Below are 23244 nucleotides of genomic sequence, written 5' to 3'. Positions count from 1 at the left end.
CTCTCCCTCCAGGTGTGTGTGAGACGCTGGTCTCTCTCCCTCCAGGTGTGTGTTTGTGAGACGCTGGTCTCTCTCCTTCCAGGTGTGTGTTTGTGAGACGCTGGTCTCTCTCCTTCCAGGTGTGTGTGTGAGACGCTGGTCTCTCTCCCTCCAGGTGTGTGTGTGAGACGCTGGTCTCTCTCCCTCCAGGGGTGTGTGTGAGACGCTGGTCTCTCTCCCTCCAGGTGTGTGTGAGACGCTGGTCTCTCTCCCTCCAGGTGTGTGTGAGACGCTGGTCTCTCTCCCTCCAGGTGTGTGTGAGACGCTGGTCTCTCTCCCTCCAGGTGTGTGTGTGGGACGCTGGTTTCTCTCCCTCCAGGTGTGTGTGAGACGCTGGTCTCTCTCCAGGTGTGTGTGTGACGCTGGTCTCTCTCCCTCCAGGTGTGTTAGAGACGCGGGTCTCTCTCCCTCCAGGTGCGTGTGTAATGCTGGTCTCTCTCCCTCCAGGTGCGTGTTTAATGCTGGTCTCTCCCTCCAGGTGTGTGAGACACTGGTCTCTCTCCCTCCAGGTGTGTGTGAGACGCTGGTCTCTCTCCCTCCAGGTGTGTGTGAGACGCTGGTCTCTCTCCCTCCAGGTGTGTGTGTGAGATGCTGGTCTCTCTCCTTCCAGGTGTGTGTTTGTGAGACGCTGGTCTCTCTCCTTCCAGGTGTGTGTTTGTGAGACGCTGGTCTCTCTCTTTCCAGGTGTGTATTTGTGAGACGCTGGTCTCTCTCCTTCCAGGTGTGTGTTTGTGAGACGCTGGTCTCTCTCCTTCCAGGTGTGTGTGTGAGACGCTGGTCTCTCTCCCTCCAGGTGTGTGTGAGACGCTGGTCTCTCTCCCTCCAGGTGTGTGTGTGAGACGTTGGTCTCTCTCCCTCCAGGTGTGTGTGAGAGACGCTGGTCTCTCTCCCTCTAGGTGTGTGTGTGTGAGACGCTGGTCTCTCTCCCTCCAGGTGTGTGTGTGAGATGCTGGTCTCTCTCCCTCCAGGTGTGTTAGAGACGCTGGTCTCTCTCCTTCCAGGTGTGTGTTTGTGAGACGCTGGTCTCTCTCTTTCCAGGTGTGTATTTGTGAGACGCTGGTCTCTCTCCTTCCAGGTGTGTGTTTGTGAGACGCTGGTCTCTCTCCTTCCAGGTGTGTGTGTGAGACGCTGGTCTCTCTCCCTCCAGGTGTGTGTGAGACGCTGGTCTCTCTCCCTCCAGGTGTGTGTGTGAGACGCTGGTCTCTCTCCCTCTAGGTGTGTGTGTGTGAGACGCTGGTCTCTCTCCCTCCAGGTGTGTGTGTGAGATGCTGGTCTCTCTCCCTCCAGGTGTGTTAGAGACGCGGGTCTCTCTCCCTCCAGGTGCGTGTTTGTGTAATGCTGGTCTCTCTCCCTCCAGGTGTGTGTGAGGCTGTTCTCTCTCCCTCCGTGTGTGTGTGAGACGCTGGTCTCTCTCCCTCCGTGTGTGTGTGAGACGCTGGTCTCTCTACCTCCAGGTGTGTGTGAGACGCTGGTCTCTCTCCCTCCAGGTGTGTGTTTGACGCGGGTCTCTCTCCCTCCAGGTGCGTGTGTAATGCTGGTCTCTCTCCCTCCAGGTGTGTGTGGGGCTGGTCTCTCTCCCTCCAGTTGCGTGTCTAATGCTGGTCTCTCTCCCTCCAGGTGTGTGAGACACTGGTCTCTCTCCCTCCAGGTGTGTGTGTGAGACGCTGGTCTCTCTCCCTCCTGGTGTGTGTGTGAGACGCTGGTCTCTCTCCCTCTAGGTGTGTGTGTGGGACGCTGGTCTCTCTCCCTCCAGGTGTGTGTGAGGCTGGTCTCTCTCCCTCCAGGTGCGTGTGTAATGCTGGTCTCTCTCCCTCCAGGTGCGTGCGTGTGCACTCCAGGTGGTGTCTGCATTGCTAGATGGTTCCCGTCAGTTCCTGGGCGTGGCTGAAGACTTGGCTCCAGCCAGAACCTCGTACACTCCATTCTCCTTCTCCCTCGCCACCGCCGTCCGCGAGCTACACCGCTCGCTCTCCCTCGCTCTGCTGGCCGAGGCCTCTGCTCACACACTCACTCAGATCATCAAGGTGACTCACTCACTCACTCACTCAGATCATCAAGGTGACTCACTCACTCACTCAGATCATCAAGGTGACTCACTCACTCACTCAGATCGTCAAGGTGACTTACTCACTCACTCAGATCGTCAAGGTGACTCACTCACTCACTCAGATCGTCAAGGTGACTCACTCAGATCGTCGAGGTCAAGGTGATTCTCCACACTGATATGTGACCGTTTGACCTGTGTGTGTGTGTGTGTGTTTCAGTGCCTGGCTCACCTGGTGTGTAATGCTCCCTATAACCGCCTGAGACCCGGCCTGCTCAGCCCGCTGTGGAGACAGATACAACCCTACCTCCGACACAGAGGTACACACCACACACACACACACCTACCTCTGGCACCAGTCTGTGTGTTCTTACAGACTTTGTGTTCTCTCCTAGACGTGAACGTGCGGGTGTCTGTTCTGACACTGTATGGAGCGTTAGTGTCGACCCAAGCCCCTCTTTCTGAGATACAGCTACTCCTTACACACACCTCGCAGGAGATGGGGCTGAGCTGGAGGCAGAGGGAGGGCTTTTCCTCACCTCACACTCCACCCTCCCACAAATACCACAACTCTCACACACCTCGGGGCTCACATACTCCAGGAGAGGAGGAGCCAGGCGTGCCCTGGCTGCTGCAGCTTTGTGTGTCGCTTGTCACTCAACCCAGAGACGACCAATCAGACAGCGAGGGTCCAGGAGGAGGAGGGGCTACAGCTCTAGAGCCCTCCCCAGTCCGCCTGGAGGCCTTACAGGTCAGAAAGACATTTTGCCTATTTAGCGTCGGTAGGTGGTTAGTTCGTAGCTAGCTAGCATCAGTAGATTGTTAGATTGTAGCTAGCTAGCGTCAGTAGATGATTAGTTCGTAGCTGGCTAGCGTCAGTAGATGGTTAGTTTGTAGCTAGCTAGCGTCAGTAGATGGTTAGTTTGTCGCTGGCTAGTGTCAGTAGATGGTTAGATTGTAGCTAGCTAGCATCAGTAGATGGTTAGTTTGTAGCTAGCTAGCGTCAGTAGATGATTAGTTCGTCGCTAGTTCGTAGCTAACTAGTGTCAGTTGATGGTTAGTTCGTAGCTAGCGTCAGTAGATGGTTAGTTCGTAGCTAGCGTCAGTAGATGGTTAGTTCGTAGCTAGCGTCAGTAGATGGTTAGTTCGTAGCTAGCGTCAGTAGATGGTTTGTTCGTAGCTAGCGTCAGTAGCGGTTAGTTCGTAGCTAGCGTCAGTAGATGGTTAGTTCGTAGCTAGTGTAACAGTGTAACTTTAGACCGTCCCCTCGCCCATACCCGGGCGTGAACCAGGGACCCTCTGCACACATCAACAACAGTCACCCACGAAGCATCGTTACCCATCGCTCCACAAAAGCCACGGCCCTTGCAGAGCAAGGGTAACTACTTCTTCAAGGTCTCAGAGCAAGTGACGTCACCGATTGAAATGCTATTTAGCGCGCACCACCGCTAACTAAGCTAGCCGTTTCACATCCGTTACACTAGCTAGCGTCAGTAGATGGTTAGTTCGTAGCTAGCTAGCGTCAGTAGATGGTTCGTTTGTAGCTAGCTAGCGTCAGTAGATGTTAGGTCGTAGCTAGCGAGCGTCAGTAGATGGTTAGTTCGTAGCTAGCTAGCGTCAGTAGATGGTTAGTTTGTAGCTAACTAGCGTCAGTAGATGATTCGTTTGTAGCTAACTAGCGTCAGCAGATGGTTAGTTTGTAGCTAACTTGCGTCAGCAGATGGTTAGTTTGTAGGTAACTAGCGTCAGTAGATGGTTAGTTTGTAGCTAACTAGCGTCAGTAGATGGTTAGTTTGTAGCTAACAAGCGTCAGTAGATGGTTAGTTTGTAGCTAACTAGCGTCAGTAAATGGTTAGTTTGTAGCTAACTAGCGTCAGCAGATGGTTAGTTTGTAGCTAACTAGCGTCAGTAAATGGTTAGTTTGTAGCTAACTAGCGTCAGTAAAAGGTTAGTTTGTAGCTAACTAGCGTCAGTAAAAGGTTAGTTTGTAGCTAACTAGCGTCAGTAAATGGTTAGTTTGTAGCTAACTAGCGTCAGTAAATGGTTAGTTTGTAGCTAACTAGCGTCAGTAAAGAGCTAAAATACCACCCCTGCAGGATTAACGACTCAACTAGTCCCTGTCTACCCAATGGCAGTTCCGTTATTTATTGCCCCTAATCCCTGCGGATCTGATAGATGCAGCTCTGCCTTTCCACTGAGCTAGGGACTGCTCCCCAAACTCAATAGTAAGGGCCTTACAGTAGTGGGTTATCCCATTTAGCCTAGAAGAAGTCTCAAAAAATAAAGGCTGGTTCATTGAAAGAAAGTTTATTTTCCAATGCTTCTGTGAAATGAGGCCAGTGCTTTTATGAAGCACTCGTTTCCTAAAATGATGTCTCACTCTTTCTACAGTTCTATTGGATGATCTTAATAAATGTTCTGTTTATAGTGTGAACTATCTTGGGGTCGTGTGATATACGTGAGGGTTGGGGGGGTAATGGAGGGGACCCCCCCCCCTTGCCCTCAGAACAGCCTAATTCGTCGGGGCACAGGGATGCTGGCGAGGACTGGCCACCCCTCAGAGCCTGGTTCCTCTCTAGGTTTCTTACTAGGTTCCTGCCTTTTCTAGGGAGTTTTTCCAAGCCACCGTGCTTCTGCATCTGCATTGCTTGCTGTTTGGGGTTTTAGGCTGGGTTTCTGTTTGGGGTTTTAGGCTGGGTTTCTGTTTGGGGTTTTAGGCTGGGTTTCTGTTTGGGGTTTTAGGCTGGGTTTCTGTTTGGGGTTTTAGGCTGGGTTTCTGTTTGGGGTTTTAGGCTGGGTTTCTGTTTGGGGTTTTAGGCTGGGTTTCTGTTTGGGGTTTTAGGCTGGGTTTCTGTTTGGGGTTTTAGGCTGGGTTTCTGTTTGGGGTTTTAGGCTGGGTTTCTGTTTGGGGTTTTAGGCTGGGTTTCTGTTTGGGGTTTTAGGCTGGGTTTCTGTTTGGGGTTTTAGGCTGGGTTTCTGTTTGGGGTTTTAGGCTGGGTTTCTGTACAGCACTTTGTGACATCGGCTGATGTAAAACGGGCTTTATAAATACATTTGATTGATTGATTAACACACTTCACCCAATGGTGCAAGGAAAACAGACTCATTCTTAATGTGAAAAAAACCAGGAAATGACAAACTTCTGAACTAAAAAAGACGACACCAGACCTATCCACATGGTCTCAGAACATATAGAATCAATTGAGTAGTACAAATATCTTGGAACTATAATTGACTCCAAATGCTCCTGGACTGCAAACACACAACAGATATACAAAAATGACAACGCCTGTATTTCATGAGGAGATTAAATAAATGATCAGGTCAATAAAAGAAAATCAACCATATTTTATACATCCTTTGTTCAGTGGTTTGGCTTTCTGTTTCCAAGCCTGGTTCAATCAACTATCCATCGCAAATGAAAACCAACTAGAGTACCAGCTCCTACCATCACTCAACCAGGAGTACCAGCTCCTACCATCACTCAACCAGGAGTACCAGCTCCTACCATCACTCAACCAGGAGTACCAGCTCCTTCCGTCACTCTCAACCAGGAGTACCAGCTCCTACCATCACTCAACCAGGAGTACCAGCTCCTACCATCACTCTCAACCAGGAGTACCAGCTCCTACCATCACTCAACCAGGAGTACCAGCTCCTACCATCACTCAACCAGGAGTACCAGCTCCTACCATCACTCTCAACCAGGAGTACCAGCTCCTTCCGTCACTCTCAACCAGGAGTACCAGCTCCTTCCGTCACTCTCAACCAGGAGTACCAGCTCCTTCCGTCACTCAACCAGGAGTACCAGCTCCTTCCGTCACTCTCAACCAGGAGTACCAGCTCCTACCATCACTCAACCAGGAGTACCAGCTCCTACCATCACTCAACCAGGAGTACCAGCTCCTACCATCACTCTCAACCAGGAGTACCAGCTCCTACCATCACTCTCAACCAGGAGTACCAGCTCCTTCCGTCACTCAACCAGGAGTACCAGCTCCTTCCGTCACTCTCAACCAGGAGTACCAGCTCCTTCCGTCACTCTCAACCAGGAGTACCAGCTCCTTCCGTCACTCTCAACCAGGAGTACCAGCTCCTACCATCACTCAACCAGGAGTACCAGCTCCTTCCGTCACTCTCAACCAGGAGTACCAGCTCCTTCCGTCACTCTCAACCAGGAGTACCAGCTCCTTCCGTCACTCTCAACCAGGAGTACCAGCTCCTTCCGTCACTCTCAACCAGGAGTACCAGCTCCTTCCGTCACTCTCAACCAGGAGTACCAGCTCCTTCCGTCACTCAGCTACACTCAGCATCCCTGTGATTAGAATACAAACTGACAGTCGGGGCTGTGATTAGAATGCAAACTGACAGTCGGGGCTGTGATTAGAATACAAACTGACAGTCGTGGCTGTGATTAGAATACAAACTGACAGTCGGGGCTGTGATTAGAATACAAACTGACAGTCGGGGCTGTGATTAGAATACAAACTGACAGTCGGGGCTGTGATTAGAATACAAACTGACAGTCGGGGCTGTGATTAGAATACAAACTGACAGTCGGGGCTGTGATTAGAATACAAACTGACAGTCGTGGCTGTGATTAGAATACAAACTGACAGTCGGGGCTGTGATAAGAATACAAACTGACAGTCGTGGCTGTGATTAGAATACAAACTGACAGTCGGGGCTGTGATTAGAATACAAACTGACAGTAGGGGCTGTGATTAGAATACAAACTGACAGTAGGGGCTGTGATTAGAATACAAACTGACAGTCGTGGCTGTGATTAGAATACAAACTGACAGTCGGGGCTGTGATTAGAATACAAACTGACAGTCGGGGCTGTGATTAGAATACAAACTGACAGTAGGGGCTGTGATTAGAATACAAACTGACAGTCGGGCTGTGATTAGAATACAAACTGACAGTAATGTCCCAGCAGCTTGCTGATGTATTATCTGTGAAGAATATTAACCTTGGAAGTTAGAGCACAACCACGGAATAAAAAGTATTATTTTGTATTATTTCTTGGGACAATTTTATTTGATTGGCTTTTCATTTTTTTTTGAACGGCCCGAAAGCAAACATTTACCGGCTAATGGAAACCTGTGTGTGTGTGTGTGTGTGACTGTGACTGTTAGGTGCTAGCCCACCTGGTGCGTGGTTACTTCCCTCTGTGCCAGGCGTGTCTCTGTGAGCTGGGGCAGGTGAGCGCACGTTGCCTCCGAGAGACAGACCCCTCCATTCAACTACACGGAGCCAAGGTGACACACACTCATCAATGTGCAGTTTGTTTAATTTATTGAATAATGTTGAATAACGAGACAAACAACATCTCTCTCTGTAGTTACTAGAGGAGTTGGGGACAGGTATCATCCAACAGTACAGACCAGACAACAGCCAGTCAGAGAGCTGCAGGGTCCCCATCTCACAGGTACACCTCTGTCTGGCCCTCTGCCACAACTGTCTGTCTGTTCCCTCAGGTCTGGAGGAAAAGCAAGTCATTTCACTACCCAAGAATAGCAAAGCATCATTTACTGGCTCAAATAGCTGACCAATCAGCCTGTTACCAACCCTTAATTTGACCAGATACAATGCTATTTCACATTAAACAAATTGACAACAGACTTTCAGCACGCTTATAGGGAAGGACACTCAACAAGCACAGCACTTACATAAATGACTGATGATTGACTGAGAGAAAAACATTTTTAAAAGATTGTGGGGGCTGTGTTATACTTCAGTGTGGGTTTTGACATTATTGATCATAGTCTGCTGCTGGAAAAACCTGTTATGAATTACATCCCCTGCTACAATGTGGAGTTGCCTGTCTAACGGAACACAGAGGGCAGGGTTGCCATGTCTGCGGTTTTCTTGAGTCCCGCAAAATCAGGCTAATTTGAAAACAATGTCACGCCATGACAACTTTTTCCAGTTGTAGGTAGGACTATTTAACATGTTATTATGGAGACACCTGTTTACAACTCTTTTTCCATAAAACATATTAACTCACAAGCACTGATGCGCATCAAGAAATAACGGAGACAACAGGAAAACTACTTCAGGCGCTCTTGAGCGCATTAGAGAGTTTCTTGAAGATGATTTAAACTGCATTCTAATGTTGACTACTTATGAAGCGAAGGGTTTTACGGATGCTCAGTTCTTGGGTCTTCAGTTTAGCGCAAATGGAAGTTTTGGAACTACCTTGCGTGCATCTTTTGGGGCAAAATGTAGGCTACTGTAGCTTACCATTTGATACAATAATTATGTTGAAATGATATCACTGTAGCGTATACAAATCGTCTGTCCTCGGTTGCAACACTCACCACTGAGTTCCAAACTGCCTCTGGAAGCAACGTCAGCACAAGAACTGTTCATCGGGTGCTTCTTGAAATGGGTTTCCATGGCCGAGCAGCCGCACACAAGCCTAAGATCACCATGCGCAATGCCAAGCGTTGGCTGGAGTGGTGTAAAGCTCGCCGCTGTTGGACTCTGGAGCAGTGGAAACGAGATCTGTGGAGTGATGAATCACGCTTGGCATAGTGCCAACTGTAAAGTTTGGTGGGGGAGGAATAGGGGTCATGGGTTGTTTTTCATGGTTCGGGCTAGGCCCCTTCGTTCAAGGGAAGGAAAATCTTAAGGCTACAGCATACAATAACATTCCAGATGATTCTCTGCTTCCACAGTATGGGGAAGGCCTGTTCCTGTTTCAGCATGACAATGCCCCCGTGCACAAACTGAGGTCTATACATTGTTTTGTCGAGATCGTTGTGGAAGAACTTGACTGGCCTGCACAGAGCCCTGACCTCAACCTCATCGAACACCTTTGGGATGAATTGGAAAGCTGACTGCGAGCCAGGACTAATCGCCCAACATCAGTGACCGACCTCACTAATGCTCTTATGGCTGAATGGAAGTCCCTGCAGCAATGTACCAACATATAGTGGAAATCCTTCCCAGAAGAGTGGAGGCTGTTATAGCAGCAGAGCGGGGGGGGACCAACTCCATGTTAATGGCCATGATTTTGGAATGAGATGTTCTACGAGCAGTTGTCCATATACTTTTGGTGATGCAGTGTATGTTATGGTAGAGTAATAATGTATTATGTTGTATGTGATTGGACCCCAGGAAAAATAGCTGCTGCCTTGGCAGGAACTAATGGGGATCCATAATAAACCCCAGGAAGAGTAGCTGCCTTGGCAGGAACTAATGGGGATCCCTAATAAACCCCAGGAAGAGTAGCTGCTGCCTTGGCAGGAACTAATGGGGATCCATAATAAACCCCAGGAAGAGTAGCTGCTGCCTTGGCAGGAACTAATGGGGATCCCTAATAAACCCCAGGAAGAGTAGCTGCTGCCTTTGCAGGAACTAATGGGGATCCATAATAAACCCCAGGAAGAGTAGCTGCTGCCTTGGCAGGAACTAATGGGGATCCATAATAAGCCCCAGGAAGAGTAGCTGCTGCCTTGGCAGGAACTAATGGGGATCCATAATAAACCCCAGGAAGAGTAGCTGCTGCCTTGGCAGGAACTAATGGGGATCCATAATAAGCCCCAGGAAGAGTAGCTGCTGCCTGTCCAATCACATACAATAGAATAATACATTATTACACACTACCACATGCATGACCAAAAGTATGTGGACAACTGTCTGGCTAACCTGTCTGTCGTTCTAACTTGTCTGTCTGGATAACCTGTCTGTCTAACCTGTCTGTCTAGCCTGTCTGTCTGTCTGTCTAACCTGTCTGTCTAACCTGTCTAAACTCTCTCGTTCTAAGCTGTCTAAACTGTCTGTCGTTCTAAACTGTCTGTCTGTCTAACGTGTCTGTCTAATTGCGTGTGTGCTGCAGGTGGTCCAGTTCTGGGTGGATGTACTGAGTGGTCCGCTGAACGGAGCTCTTCAGAGTCATCAGCATCCTACTCTACAGACCAGCGCCTGTGACACCCTCTCCTCTATCCTGCCACAGGCCTTCACACAGCTTCCTGTAGGTACCCTATATCCTGCCACAGGCCTTCACACAGCTACCTGTAGGTACCCTATATCCTGCCACAGGCCTTCACACAGCTACCTGTAGGTACCCTCTATCCTGCCACAATCCTTCACACAGCTACCTGTAGGTACCCTCTATCCTGCCACAGGCCTTCACACAGCTACCTTCACACAGCTACCACACAACCACCGATAAATCCATGGTAATCGAAAACTTCAGCAAGCATTTCTCAACGGCTGGCCATGCCTTCCTCCTGGCTACCCTCTATTTCTGAAACTATCTGCCGCCATTGTCGCAACCCCTATTACCAGCCTGTTCAACCTTTCTTTCATATCGTCTGAGATCCCCAAGGACTGGAAAGCTGCCGCGGGTCATCCCCCTCTTCAAAGGGAGAGAAACCCTGGACCCAAACTGTTACAGACCTATATTCATCCTGCCCTGCCTATCTAAGGTCTTCGAAAGCCAAGTCAACAAACAGATCACTGACCATCTCGAATCCTACCGTTCCTTCTCCACTGTGCAATCTGGTTTCCGAGCCGGTCACGGGTGAACCTCAGCCACGCTAAAGGTACTAAATGATATCATAACCGCCATCGATAAAAGACAGTACTGTGCAGCCGTCTTCATCGACCTTGCCAAGGCTTTTGACTCTGTCAATCACCATATTCTTAACGGCAGACTCAGTAGCCTCTGATTTTCTAATGACTGTCTTGCCTGCTTCTCCAACTACTTTGCAGACAGAGTTCAGTGTGTCAAATCGGAGGGCATGTTGTCCGGTCCTCTGGCAGTCTCTATGGGGGTGCCACAGGGTTAAATACTCTTTTCTCTGTATATATCAATGATGTTGCTCTTGCTGCGGGCGATTCCCTGATCCACCTCTACGCAGACGACACCATTCTGTATACTTCTGGCCCTTCCTTGGACACTGTGCTATCTAACCTCCAAACGAGCTTCAATGTCATACAACACTCCTTCCGTGGCCTCCAACTGCTCTTAAACGCTAGTAAAACCAAATGCATGCTTTTCAACCGTTCGCTGCCTGCACCCGACTAGCATCACCACCCTCGATGGTTCCGACCTAGAATATGTGGACATCTATAAGTACCTAGCTAGACTGTAAACTCTACTTCCAGACGCATATCAAACATCTCCAATCCAAAATCAAATCTAGAATCGGCTTTCTATTTCGCAAAAAAGCCTCCTTCACTCACACCACCAAACTTACCCTAGTAAAACTGACTATCCTACCGAACCTTCGACTTCGGCGATGTCATCTACAAAATGGCTTCCAATACTCTACTCAGCAAACTGGATGCAGTTTATCACAGTGCCATCCGCTTTGTTACTAAAGCACCTTATACCACCCACCACTGCGACCTGTATCCTCTAGTCGGCTGGCCCTCGCTACATATTCGTCGCCAGACCCACTGGCTCCAGGTCATCTACAAGTCTATGCTAGGTAAAGCTTCGCCTTATCTCAGTTCACTGGTCACGATGGCAACACCCACCCGTAGCACGCGCTCCAGCAGGTGTATCTCACTGATCATCCCTAAAGCCAACACCTCATTTGGCCGCCTTTCCTTCCAGTTCTCTGCGTCCTGTGACTGAAACGAATTGCAAAAATCTTTGAAGTTGGAGACTTTTATTCTCCCTCACCAACAAACATCTGCTATCTGAGCAGCTAACCGATCGCTGCAGCTGTACATAGTCCATCGGTAAATAGCCCACCCAATTTACCTACCTCATCCCCATACTGTTTTTATTTATTTACTTTTCTGCTCTTTTGCACACCAGTATCTCTACCTGCACATGACCATCTGATCATTTATCACTCCAGTGTTAATTTGCTAAATTGTAATTATTCGCCTACCTCCTCATGCCTTTTGCACACAATGTATATAGACTCTCTTTTTTTCTACTGTGTTACTGACTTGTTAATTGTTTACTCCATGTGTAACTCTGTGTTGTCTGTTCACACTGCTATGCTTTATCTTGGCCAGGTCGAAGTTGTAAATGAGAACTTGTTCTCAACTAGCCTACCTGGTTAAATAAAGATGAAATAAAATAAATGTAATAAATACCATCACCCCTACTACTAGTACCAGTACTACCACCACCCCTACCAGTACGATTTTGAATGATAATCACTAGTAGTAATAATAAGTAAGTTACTGTTTACTATACAGATGTTATTGTTTTTTTATGTATTTAACCTTTATTTAACGAGGCAAGTCAGTTAAGAACAAATTCTTATTTACAATGACGGCCTGGGAACAGTGGGTTAACTGCCTTGTTCAGGGCCAGAACAACAGATTTTTACCTTGTCAGGTCTAGGATTCGATCTAGCGACCTCTGGCTACTAGTCCAATGCTCTAACCACTAGGCTACTTGCCACCCCTTATTCAGTGTCCTTCAGGCTATGGCAAGCAAATACATATTTGGCTGCAAGAGGAGCCATTACTCCTTCGCCGTGAGTATTTGTTTTTCCTCTGGGTTTAACAAGTAAACATTTGGAATAAATGTAGTAATTTCTGTGAATAATGAATCTCTTTGTGAGGAATATTTATCACAGTAAAGGAGAAAGTGCATCTGTCTCTACTTCTGCTGTGCTGTGACCACATACACGCTCCTCTTTGGGTAGTCATGTCTTTTCATGTCTGCCGGTTTCTATTTGCCAATTGGTGGTCACTCAGCCTGTACTTGGTAAGGATCTGTCTCTGCTCCGTATCTCTGACAGAGTTGAGATAATCAGCCAATTCATATTCTCTGTTTAGGGCCAGATAGCAATTTAGACATGAGTTTTTTTTATTTCAATATTGTAAACATTAGTCCCAACACCAGCTGACTGAGAGAGCTCATTTTTGGGCTCAGCTCTTGGGTTTGAAGTGCTTTAAATTGCAGACTTGAATTTGGACTTGAATTCAGGTGTAGCTAAACATTTTATGATATTTTTGGTATTTTCATTGCTTCTCTCTCACTGTCTCTTTCTCTCTCTGTCTCTTTCTCTCTCTGTCTCGCTCGCTCTCTCTGTCTCGCTCGCTCTCTCTGTCTCGCTCGCTCTCTCTGTCTGTCTGTCTCTCCTCTCTCTGTCTGTCTCTCCTCTCTCTCTCCTCTCTCTCTGTCTCTCTCCTCTCTCTCTGTCTCTCTCCTCTCTCTCTGTCTCTCTGTCTTTCTGTCTCTCTCTCCTCTCTCTGTCTCTCTCCTCTCTCTCTCTCTCTGTCTCTCTGTCTCTCTGTCTGTCTCTGTCTGTCTGTTTAGGAGAAGAGCCAGGTTCTGTGTGTAACAGTATTGTTGGGGCTGACCTACAGTGATAACTCTCTGGTGAAGGCTGCTGCAGTCAGAGCTCTGGGAGTCTACATTCTGTTCCCCTGTCTACGAGAGGTACATACACACTGGAATCAGAGCTGTGGTGGCACTGTAGACTGGTCTCACCACTAGACCAGACAGGCCACATCCCACTGGACCAGACAGGCCACATCCCACTGGACCAGACAGGCCACATCCCACTAGACCAGACAGGCCACATCCCACTAGACCAGACAGGCCACATCCCACTAGACCAGACAGGCCACATCCCACTAGACCAGACAGGCCACATCCCACTAGACCAGACAGGCCACATCCCACTAGACCAGACAGGCCACATCCCACTAGACCAGACAGGCCACATCCCACTAGACCAGACAGGCCACATCCCACTAGACCAGACAGGCCACATCCCACTAGACCAGACAGGCCACATCCCACTGGACCAGACAGGCCACATCCCACTGGACCAGACAGGCCACATCCCACTGGACCAGACAGGCCACATCCCACTAGACCAGACAGGCCACATCCCACTAGACCAGACAGGCCACATCCCACTAGACCAGACAGGCCACATCCCACTAGACCAGACAGGCCACATCCCACTGGACCAGACAGGCCACATCCCACTGGACCAGACAGGCCACATCCCACTAGACCAGACAGGCCACATCCCACTAGACCAGACAGGCCACATCCCACTAGACCAGACAGGCCACATCCCACTAGACCAGACAGGCCACATCCCACTAGACCAGACAGGCCACATCCCACAGGGACATTTAAAAGTGATAATCAAAAGTTTGAGGATTGTCAGAAATGATTTTAAACATTGTGTTTGGGTGGAGTTTTTCAAAGGATTCTCCTGTGCGTTGGAACAATGAGGTAGGTAAGGATTGATGGAACAGGATTAGACTTAATCTGTCTTGGAAACGCTCTAAAAATAATTTTAGTCAGGGTGATGTCTGTTTATAATACCCAGCAGGTTCAGCTAGTCAGCGTGTTGAGTCTGTTTATAACACCCAGCTAGTCACGGTGATGATGATGAGTCTGTTTATAACACCCAGCAGGTTCAGCTAGTCAGGGTGATGATGATGAGTCTGTTTAACACCCAGCTAGTCACGGTGATGATGATGAGTCTGTTTATAACACCCAGCAGGTTCAGCTAGTCAGGGTGATGATGAGGAGTCTGTTTATAACACCCAGCTAGTCAGGGTGATGATGATGAGTCTGTTTATAATACCCAGCTAGTCAGGGTGGTGATGATATCTGTTTTATAACACCCAGCTAGTCAGGGTGATGAGTCTGTTTATAACACCCAGTTAGTCAGGGTGATGATGATGATGATGTCTGTTTATAACACCCAGCAGGTTCAGCTAGTCAGGGTGATGATGTCTGTTTATAACACCCAGCTAGTCAGGGTGGTGATGATGTCTGTTTATAACACCCAGCTAGTCAGGGTGATGATGATGATGATGTCTGTTTATAACACCCAGCAGGTTCAGCTAGTCAGGGTGATGATGTCTGTTTATAACACCCAGCTAGTCAGGGTGGTGATGATGTCTGTTTATAACACCCAGCTAGTCAGGGTGATGAGTCTGTTTATAACACCCAGCTAGTCAGGGTGATGATGAGTCTGCCAGGGTAGAGGAAGGATCTCTGCTGTGCAGGAAGTGACGACATGTCTCAACAGGATGTGATGTTTGTAGCAGACACGGCCAACGCCATCCTGACAGCCCTGGACGACCGCTCACCCAATGTCCGCTCCAAGGCCGCCTGGTCGCTAGGCAACCTCACCGACACACTCATCGTCAACATGTGAGAGACCGCGCGCACACACACAAACTGTCAATGTAGACAACCCATCAGCTTTCCTGTCTATTAATTTTCTTTCGCTCTTTCCCTTGTCCTTGTCCCTGTCCCCTCTCACTCCTGTCTCTCTTTCCTCTCTACCCCTCGCTGTCTCCTCTCTACCACTCGCTGTCTCCTCTCTACCCCTCGCTCTCTCCTTTCTACCCCTCGCTCTCTCCTTTCTACCCCTCGCTCTCTCCTTTCTACCCCTCGCTCTCTCCTTTCTACCCCTCGCTGTCTCCTCTCTACCCCTCGCTGTCTCCTCTCTACCCCTCGCTGTCTCCTCTCTACCCCTCGCTGTCTCCTCTCTACCCCTCGCTGTCTCCTCTCTACCCCTCGCTGTCTCCTCTCTACCCCTCGCTGTCTCCTCTCTACCCCTCGCTCTCTCCTTTCTACCCCTCGCTCTCTCCTTTCTACCCCTCGCTCTCTCCCTCGCTCTCTCCTCTCTACCCCTCGCTGTCTCCTCTCTACCCCTCGCTGTCTCCTCTCTACCCCTCGCTGTCTCCTCTCTACCCCTCGCTGTCTCCTCTCTACCCCTCGCTCTCTCCTCTCTACCCCTCGCTGTCTCCTCTCTACCCCTCGCTGTCTCCTCTCTACCCCTCGCTCTCTCCTTTCTACCCCTCGCTCTACCCCTCGCTGTCTACTCTCTACCCCTCGCTCTCTCCTCTCTACCCCTCGCTCTCTCCTCTCTACCCCTCGCTCTCTCCTCTCTCTCTCCTCTCTACCCCTCGATCTCCTCTCTACCCCTCGCTCTCTCCTCTCTACCCCTCGCTGTCTTCTCTACCCCTCGCTGTCTACTCTACCCCTCGCTCTCTCCTCTCTACCCCTCGCTCTCTCCTCTCTACCCCTCGCTCTCTCCTCTCTACCCCTCGCTGTCTACTCTCTACCCCTCGCTCTCTCCTCTCTACCCCTCGCTCTCTCCTCTCTACCCCTCGCTCTCTCCTCTCTACCCCTCGCTCTCTCCTCTCTACCCCTCGCTCTCTCCTCTCTACCCCTCGCTCTCTCCTCTCTACCCCTCGCTCTCTCCTCTCTCTCGCTCTCTCCTCTCTACCACTCGCTCTCCTCTCTACCCCTCGCTCTCCTCTCTACCCCTCGCTCTCTCCGCTCTACCCCTCGCTCTCTCCGCTCTACCCCTCGCTCTCTCCGCTCTACCCCTCACTCTCTCCGCTCTACCCCTCGCTCTCTCCTCTCTACCCCTCGCTCTCTCCTCTCTACCCCTCGCTCTCTCCTCTCTACCCCTCGCTCTCTCCTCTCTACCCCTCGCTCTCTCCTCTCTACCCCTCGCTCTCTCCTTTCTACCCCTCACTGTCTACTCTCTACCCCTCGCTGTCTCCTCTCTACCCCTCGCTGTCTCCTCTATACCCCTCGCTGTCTACTCTCTACCCCTCGCTGTCTACTCTCTACCCCTCGCTCTCTCCTCTCTACCCCTCGCTCTCTCCTCTCTACCCCTCGCTCTCTCCTCTCTACCCCTCGCTCTCTCCTCTCTACCCCTCGCTCTCTCCTCTCTACCCCTCGCTCTCTCCTCTCTACCCCTCGCTCTCTCCTCTCTACCCCTCGCTCTCTCCTCTCTACCCCTCGCTCTCTCCTCTCTACCCCTCGCTGTCTCCTCTCTACCCCTCGCTGTCTCCTCTCTACCCCTCGCTGTCTCCTCTCTACCCCTCGCTGTCTCCTCTCTACCCCTCGCTGTCTCCTCTCTACCCCTCGCTGTCTCCTCTCTACCCCTCGCTGTCTACTCTCTACCCCTCGCTGTCTTCTCTACCCCTCGCTGTCTACTCTACCCCTCGCTCTCTCCTCTCTACCCCTCGCTCTCTCCTCTCTACCCCTCGCTCTCTCCTCTCTACCCCTCGCTGTCTACTCTCTACCCCTCGCTCTCTCCTCTCTACCCCTCGCTCTCTCCTCTCTACCCCTCGCTCTCTCCTCTCTACCCCTCGCTCTCTCCTCTCTACCCCTCGCTCTCTCCTCTCTACCCCTCGCTCTCTCCTCTCTCTCGCTCTCTCCTCTCTACCCCTCGCTCTCCTCTCTACCCCTCGCTCTCCTCTCTACCCCTCGCTCTCTCCGCTCTACCCCTCGCTCTCTCCGCTCTACCCCTCGCTCTCTCCGCTCTACCCCTCGCTCTCTCCGCTCTACCCCTCGCTCTCTCCTCTCTACCCCTCGCTCTCTCCTCTCTACCCCTCGCTCTCTCATCTCTACCCCTCGCTCTCTCCTCTCTACCCCTCGCTCTCTCCTCTCTACCCCTCGCTCTCTCCTCTCTACCCCTCGCTCTCTCCTCTCTACCCCTCGCTCTCTCCTCTCTACCCCTCGCTCTCTCCTTTCTACCCCTCACTGTCTACTCTCTACCCCTCGCTGTCTCCTCTCTACCCATCGCTGTCTCCTCTATACCCCTCGCTGTTTCCTCTCTACCCCTCGCTGTCTCCTCTCTACTCCTCGCTGTCTCCTCTCTACCCCTCGCTGTCTCCTCTCTACCCCTCGCTGTCTACTCTCTACCCCTCGCTCTCTCCGCTCTACCCCTCGCTCTCTCCGCTCTACCCCTCGCTCTCTCCGCTCTACCCCTCGCTCTCTCCGCTCTACCCCTCGCTCTCTCCGCTCTACCCCTCGCTCTCTCCTCTCTACCCCTCGCTCTCTCCTCTCTACCCCTCGCTCTATCCTCTCTACCCCTCGCTCTCTACTCTCCTCTCTACCCCTCGCTCTCTCCTCTTCCCCCTGCTCTCTCTCCCTCTCCTCCCTCCCCTCTCCTCCTCTCAGGGGATGTGTTGGGGAGGTTTTCCAGGAGGAGTTGTCTGATATGCTGGTGCTCCAGATGCTTCAGTCAGCCACCAAGGCTGCTTTTGACAAGGACAGGGTGAGAACACACACCAGATTATTCAGAAAGTATCCAGACCTCTTAAACCACATTTTGTTACGGTACAGCCTTATTCTAAAATTTCATCATCAATCTAGAAAATTTTGGAAGGCGATTAAGTCGATGTCTGGTAACAGTAATGTTAATGAATTACTGTCATGTGTATTGAATGACTCTGTTGCTATATATGACAAAACTGAAATGCTAAATTGTTTCAATGAGCACTTTGAATCATCTGGTAGGCTGTTTGATTCAGTGCCCTCTGTCTCTGTACAACCCTGTGTGGATGAACCAGTGAGAGCTGGTCAAACTTTTAGCTTTTTGCCATTCTCAGTGCAGGTGGTACATAAAGCCCTGAAATCCTTAGATCAGAGAAAGCCTGCAGGTCCTGATCTTCTTGATCCCTGCTTTTTAAATCTGGTAGCTGATTTCATAGCTGAACCACTTACAAATCTGTTCAATCTAACCCTGGAATGTAATGAAATTCCAAAGATCTGGAATTCAGCATTTGTCCTACCACTTTTAAAAGGAGGAGATCCAACTCTTTTAAATTATTATAGGCCAATCTCAAAGCTGTCACCCCTGGTGAAAATACTTGAAACCCTTGTAAGTGAACAGCTAAAATAGTTTTTATTTACTAACTCTATTTCATCAATATACCAATCGGGCTTCAGGAAGAAGCATAGCACAATTACAGCAGCCATGAAGGTTTTAAATGATATTATTGAAGCCCTTGACAAAAAACAGCACTGTGTCTCACTTTTTGCTGATCTCTCTAAGGCTTTTTATACAGTTGATCATGCTATCCTAAGGCAGAGATTGTCGAGTGTAGGTCTTTCGGAGCATGCCGTTGCATGGTTTGCTAACTATCTATCTGATAGAACTCAGTGCACTCTGTTTGATGGGCTCATGTCTATTAAATTGTCTTTCTGTAATGGTGTGCCACAGGGCTCTATACTTGGTCCCCTCTTATTCACTATTTACAGTTGAAGTCGGAAGTTTACATACACTTAGGTTGGAGTCATTGAAACTCGTTTTTCAACCACTCCACAAATGTCTTGTTAACAAACTGTAGTTTTGGCAAGTCGGTTAGGACATCTACTTTGTGCATGACACAAGTAATTTTTCCAACAATTGTTTACAGATTATTTCACTGTAGCACAATTCCAGTGGGTCAGAAGTTTACATACACAAAGTTGACTGGGCCTTTAAACAGCTTGGAAAATTCCAGACAATTATGTCATGGCTTTAGAAGCTTCTGATAGGCTAATTGACATAATTTTAGTCAATTGGAGGTGTACATGTGGATGTATTTCAAGGCCTACCTTCAAACTCAGTGCCTCTTTATTTGACATCATGGGAAAATCGAAAGAAATCAGCCAAGACCTCAGAAAATAATTGTATACCTCAACAAGTCTGATTCATCCTTGGGAGCAATTTCCAAATTCCTGAAGGTACCATGTTCATCTGTACAAACAATAGTACGCAAGTATAAACACCATGGGACCACGCAGCCGTCATACCGCTCAGGAAGGAGACTCGTTCTTTCTCCTAGAGATGAACATACTTTTGTGCGAAAAGTGCAAATCAATCACAGAACAACAGCAAAGGACCTTGTGAAGATGCTGGAGGAAACAGGTACAAATTATCTACATCCACAGTGAAACGAGTCCTATATCGTCATAATCCTCTGTCCTGATGAAACAAAAATAGAACTGTTTGGCCATAATGACCATCGTTTTGTTAGGAGGAAAAATGGGGAGGCTTGCAAGCCGAAGAACACCATCCCAACCGTGAAACATGGGGGTGGCAGCATCATGTTGTGGGGGTGCTTTGCTGCAGGAGGGACTGGTGCACTTCACAAAATAGATGGCATCATGAGGGAGGACAATTCTGTGGATATATTGAAGCAACGTCTCAAGACATCAGTCAGGAAGTTAAAGCTTGGCCGCAAATGGGTCTTCCAAATGGACAATGAACCCAAGCATACTTCCAAAGTTGTGGCAAAATGGCTTAAGGACAACAAAGTCAAGGTATTGTAGTGGCCATCACAAAGCCCTGACCTCAATCCTATAGAAAATGTGTGGGAAGAACTGAAAAAGCATGTGCGATCAAAGAGGCCTTCAAACCTGACTCAGTTACACCAGCTCTGTCAGGAGGAATGGGCCAACATTCACCCAATTTATTGTGGGAAGGTTGTGGAAGGCTACCGGAAACGTTTGACCCAGGTTAAACAGTTTAAAGGCACCACATGTCTCACCACATTCCAGAGTGCAGATCTCTTCACCTGCAGCTCTCTGGGTCTGGTTGAGGGGGTGTTGTTGAGCTGGACTATTTTTTTGTGTTGACTGGAGTGTGTTCATCTGCTGTTCCAGCTCCACCTGCCTTACCTCCAGCTGGGTGAATTTATCATTCATGTCAATGAGAGTAGTACTCTGTGATGGGAGCTTTGACACCTCTCACTTCACACGTCAGTGTAATTGAAGTTGGAGACATATCTGTTCTGTCTTAGCAAGCTTTGTAGCCTAAACTTAACTCAGTCCTTGTAAAATAGAATATTGCAATTTATTTTTCTTCTTGGCTTTTAACGTACCTTCAGACTAAACATTACTCACTCAGGTTTCTATTGTGCTTCTTTTGCTGGTCTTTGGTTTGCCAGAGCATTTGCTGTATAGTTCTTGGGAATAAGAATATTTGGTAGTAGGAATCCTTCCAGAAAATGCCAGGTTTTAGGTTTGGAGTTTTGATTTGAAGTGAAGGTTATGTTGTGGAGGGTAGTATCCTGTATATGTCCTGGTGACATAGTTTATCCGACTCTAAATCTATCTTTGTGTAAAAACATGCTGAAAAATTCAGGAGCTCATCTGCTCATGACCTTCTCTCTTTCTCTGTATTCTCTATCTTTCCCCTCCCTCTCCTCCAGGTTAAGAGTAATGCAGTGCGTGCGTTGGGGAACCTGCTCCACTTCCTGTCTGTCAGTCAGCTGACCCGGCCAGGGTTCCAGCGCCCCCTGGAGGAGGCGGTCAGCGCACTGGTCACCACAGTCCAATCAGAAGCCACGATGAAGGTCCGCTGGAATGCCTGCTACGCCCTGGGCAACGCCTTCAGGAACCCTGCCCTGCCACTCGGTACACACTGCTCTGACCCTAGTAAACACAGACTTTCTGTTGGCCTCAAAACCTTCACTCATTCACTCTCTCGATCTCTCTCACTCCCTTGCTCTCTCTCTCTCGATCTCTCTCACTCCCTTGCTCTCTCTCTCTCTCTCTCTCTCTCGATCTCTCACTCCCTTGCTCTCTCTCTCGATCTCTCTCACTCCCTTTTTCTCTCTCTCCAGATTCTGCTTCCTGGTCCGGCGATGCGTTTTCCGCCCTCTGCTGTGTTGTCACTTCCTGTCAGAACTTCAAGGTGCGCATCAAGTCTGCCGCTGCCCTCTCCGTCCCCGCCTGCCGTCATTGCTACGGTGATGCGGCGCGGTTCGGGCATGTTTGGCGCTCACTGGCCGCGGCATTGGAACACAGCGAGGAGACGCAGGACTTCCTGGAGTACCGCTACTGTTCCTCTCTCCGACACACACTCACACACACCCTCACACACCTGCTACGACTCAGCCAATCACAGGACATGCCCGCCCTGGGGATGTCGCTCGTCATGGAGGAGGGGAGGGGCTTCAAGGAACACCTGGTAAAATACCTGAGAGGGGAGGGGGGGACGGACGGAGGGAGAAGAGGAGGAGGGACGGACGGCGGGAGAGGAGGAGGTACGGAGGGCATGGGAGAGACGGAAGGAGGGAGAGGAGAAACGGAGGGGGAGAGAGAGCGAAAGGGGGAGGAGAGAGTGAGGACTCTGGGAGAGACGCTGGAGAGACTGAGGAGTCTTTGTGTAGATGGGGAGGAAGATGGTGATGAAGGGAGGGATGGAGGAGAAGAGGAGAGGAGTGCGTTTGTGGTGGTTGCATTTCTGGAGGACGTTCTGAGGAGTTGTGAGGAGCTGAAGGTCTCCCACTCAGATTGACCTCTAACCCCACACTGTAGCCCAACTCTTGTTTCTCATTCCCCTTCATGGATTTAGGAGCAGGATTTGCATGATGGACAAGAGGGGGAGTTTCCACCATATTCCTCACTACAGTCCATTGTAATGAACGAGTGCATAATTCAGGAAGGAAGAGGGGGAACAGAATGGGACTGGTTCAGGAGAGCAGGACAGAGAGATTACCTGTTTCTGGATTCAGGTGTAGAAGTGTCGACTGTGGAACGGTAAACTGTCACCTTTCCCAGTTTTTTTTATTTTATTCAGCTTACAAAGTAATAAATCAATTATTAATGATGTTAAAGCAGATGGCCTTCTACCGCTAATACTGTTCTTATTAGTACTACTGCTGTTATTATAGTACTATAAGGGATAACACTGCTATTATAGAAATACAGTACTGTTATTACTGTTATATTACAATACTTTTGCTGTATAAGTTGATTATATTACATTACTTTTGGTGTAGAAGTTGATTACAGAACTGTTATTAGTTATATGATTACAGTACTAGCGCATTATTGTTATTTGTGCTGTGTGTTTATCATTAAACCGGACCAGCGGGCGCTAGCCTCTATTCCTGATCCCGCGTCCGTGTTATTGATGGTCAATAGCTGACACCTCTACCTCATCAACTCTGTTGTTACCGACCTGTGGCTATGTCTGTGACTACTGATGTAATTTACTCTGAACCTGCTTAGAAAATTGTGCGGAGAAAATATTAAAAATTATTACTCAAATCAACATGGGATTAACATGAAATCTGCCATTGCAACAAAATAAACAGGAGTCTTACAGGATCAGATGGGAGGTCCCAGAGAGATCAGGCCTAGGAGTCTCTAACAGGATCAGATGGGAGATCAGGTCTAGGAGTCTCTAACAGGATCAGATGGGAGATCAGGTCTCGGAGTCTAACAGGATCAGGTGGGAAGTCCCAGAGAGATCAGGTCCAGGAGTCACTAACTGGATCAGATGGGAGGTCCCAGAGAGATCAGGCCTAGGAGTCTCTAACAGGATCAGATGGGAGATCAGGTCTAGGAGTCTCTAACAGGATCAGATGGGAGATCAGGTCTCGGAGTCTAACAGGATCAGGTGGGAAGTCCCAGAGAGATCAGGTCCAGGAGTCACTAACTGGATCAGATG

The 23244-nt window shown here is 49.2% G+C and overlaps 1 protein-coding gene across 2 annotated transcripts in view; it reads left to right on the top strand.

The window, feature by feature from the left end:
- Positions 1-22845, top strand: part of LOC139417892 (HEAT repeat containing 6) — a 53382-nt gene extending 30537 nt beyond the window's left edge. Inside the window, exons 10-20 of one of the 2 annotated variants that reach the window (XM_071166866.1) lie at positions 1857-2063; positions 2304-2403; positions 2479-2834; positions 7225-7347; positions 7431-7517; positions 9933-10067; positions 13332-13454; positions 15076-15200; positions 17976-18072; positions 20996-21200; positions 21410-22845. In XM_071166866.1, coding sequence (XP_071022967.1) covers positions 1857-2063; positions 2304-2403; positions 2479-2834; positions 7225-7347; positions 7431-7517; positions 9933-10067; positions 13332-13454; positions 15076-15200; positions 17976-18072; positions 20996-21200; positions 21410-22086 — 2235 coding nt within the window. In that variant the 3' untranslated portion in view covers positions 22087-22845. The remainder of the gene's footprint in view (positions 1-1856; positions 2064-2303; positions 2404-2478; positions 2835-7224; positions 7348-7430; positions 7518-9932; positions 10068-13331; positions 13455-15075; positions 15201-17975; positions 18073-20995; positions 21201-21409) is intronic. The other variant, XM_071166867.1, reaches the window with a different exon arrangement.
- Positions 22846-23244: the final 399 nt, after the last annotated feature.

Source organism: Oncorhynchus clarkii, chromosome 10 (genome assembly GCF_045791955.1).
Source record: "Oncorhynchus clarkii lewisi isolate Uvic-CL-2024 chromosome 10, UVic_Ocla_1.0, whole genome shotgun sequence".
NCBI lineage: Eukaryota > Metazoa > Chordata > Actinopteri > Salmoniformes > Salmonidae > Oncorhynchus > Oncorhynchus clarkii.
Note: the sequence above shows the minus strand (reverse complement) of the source record. Positions and strands in the feature narration are given on the sequence as shown.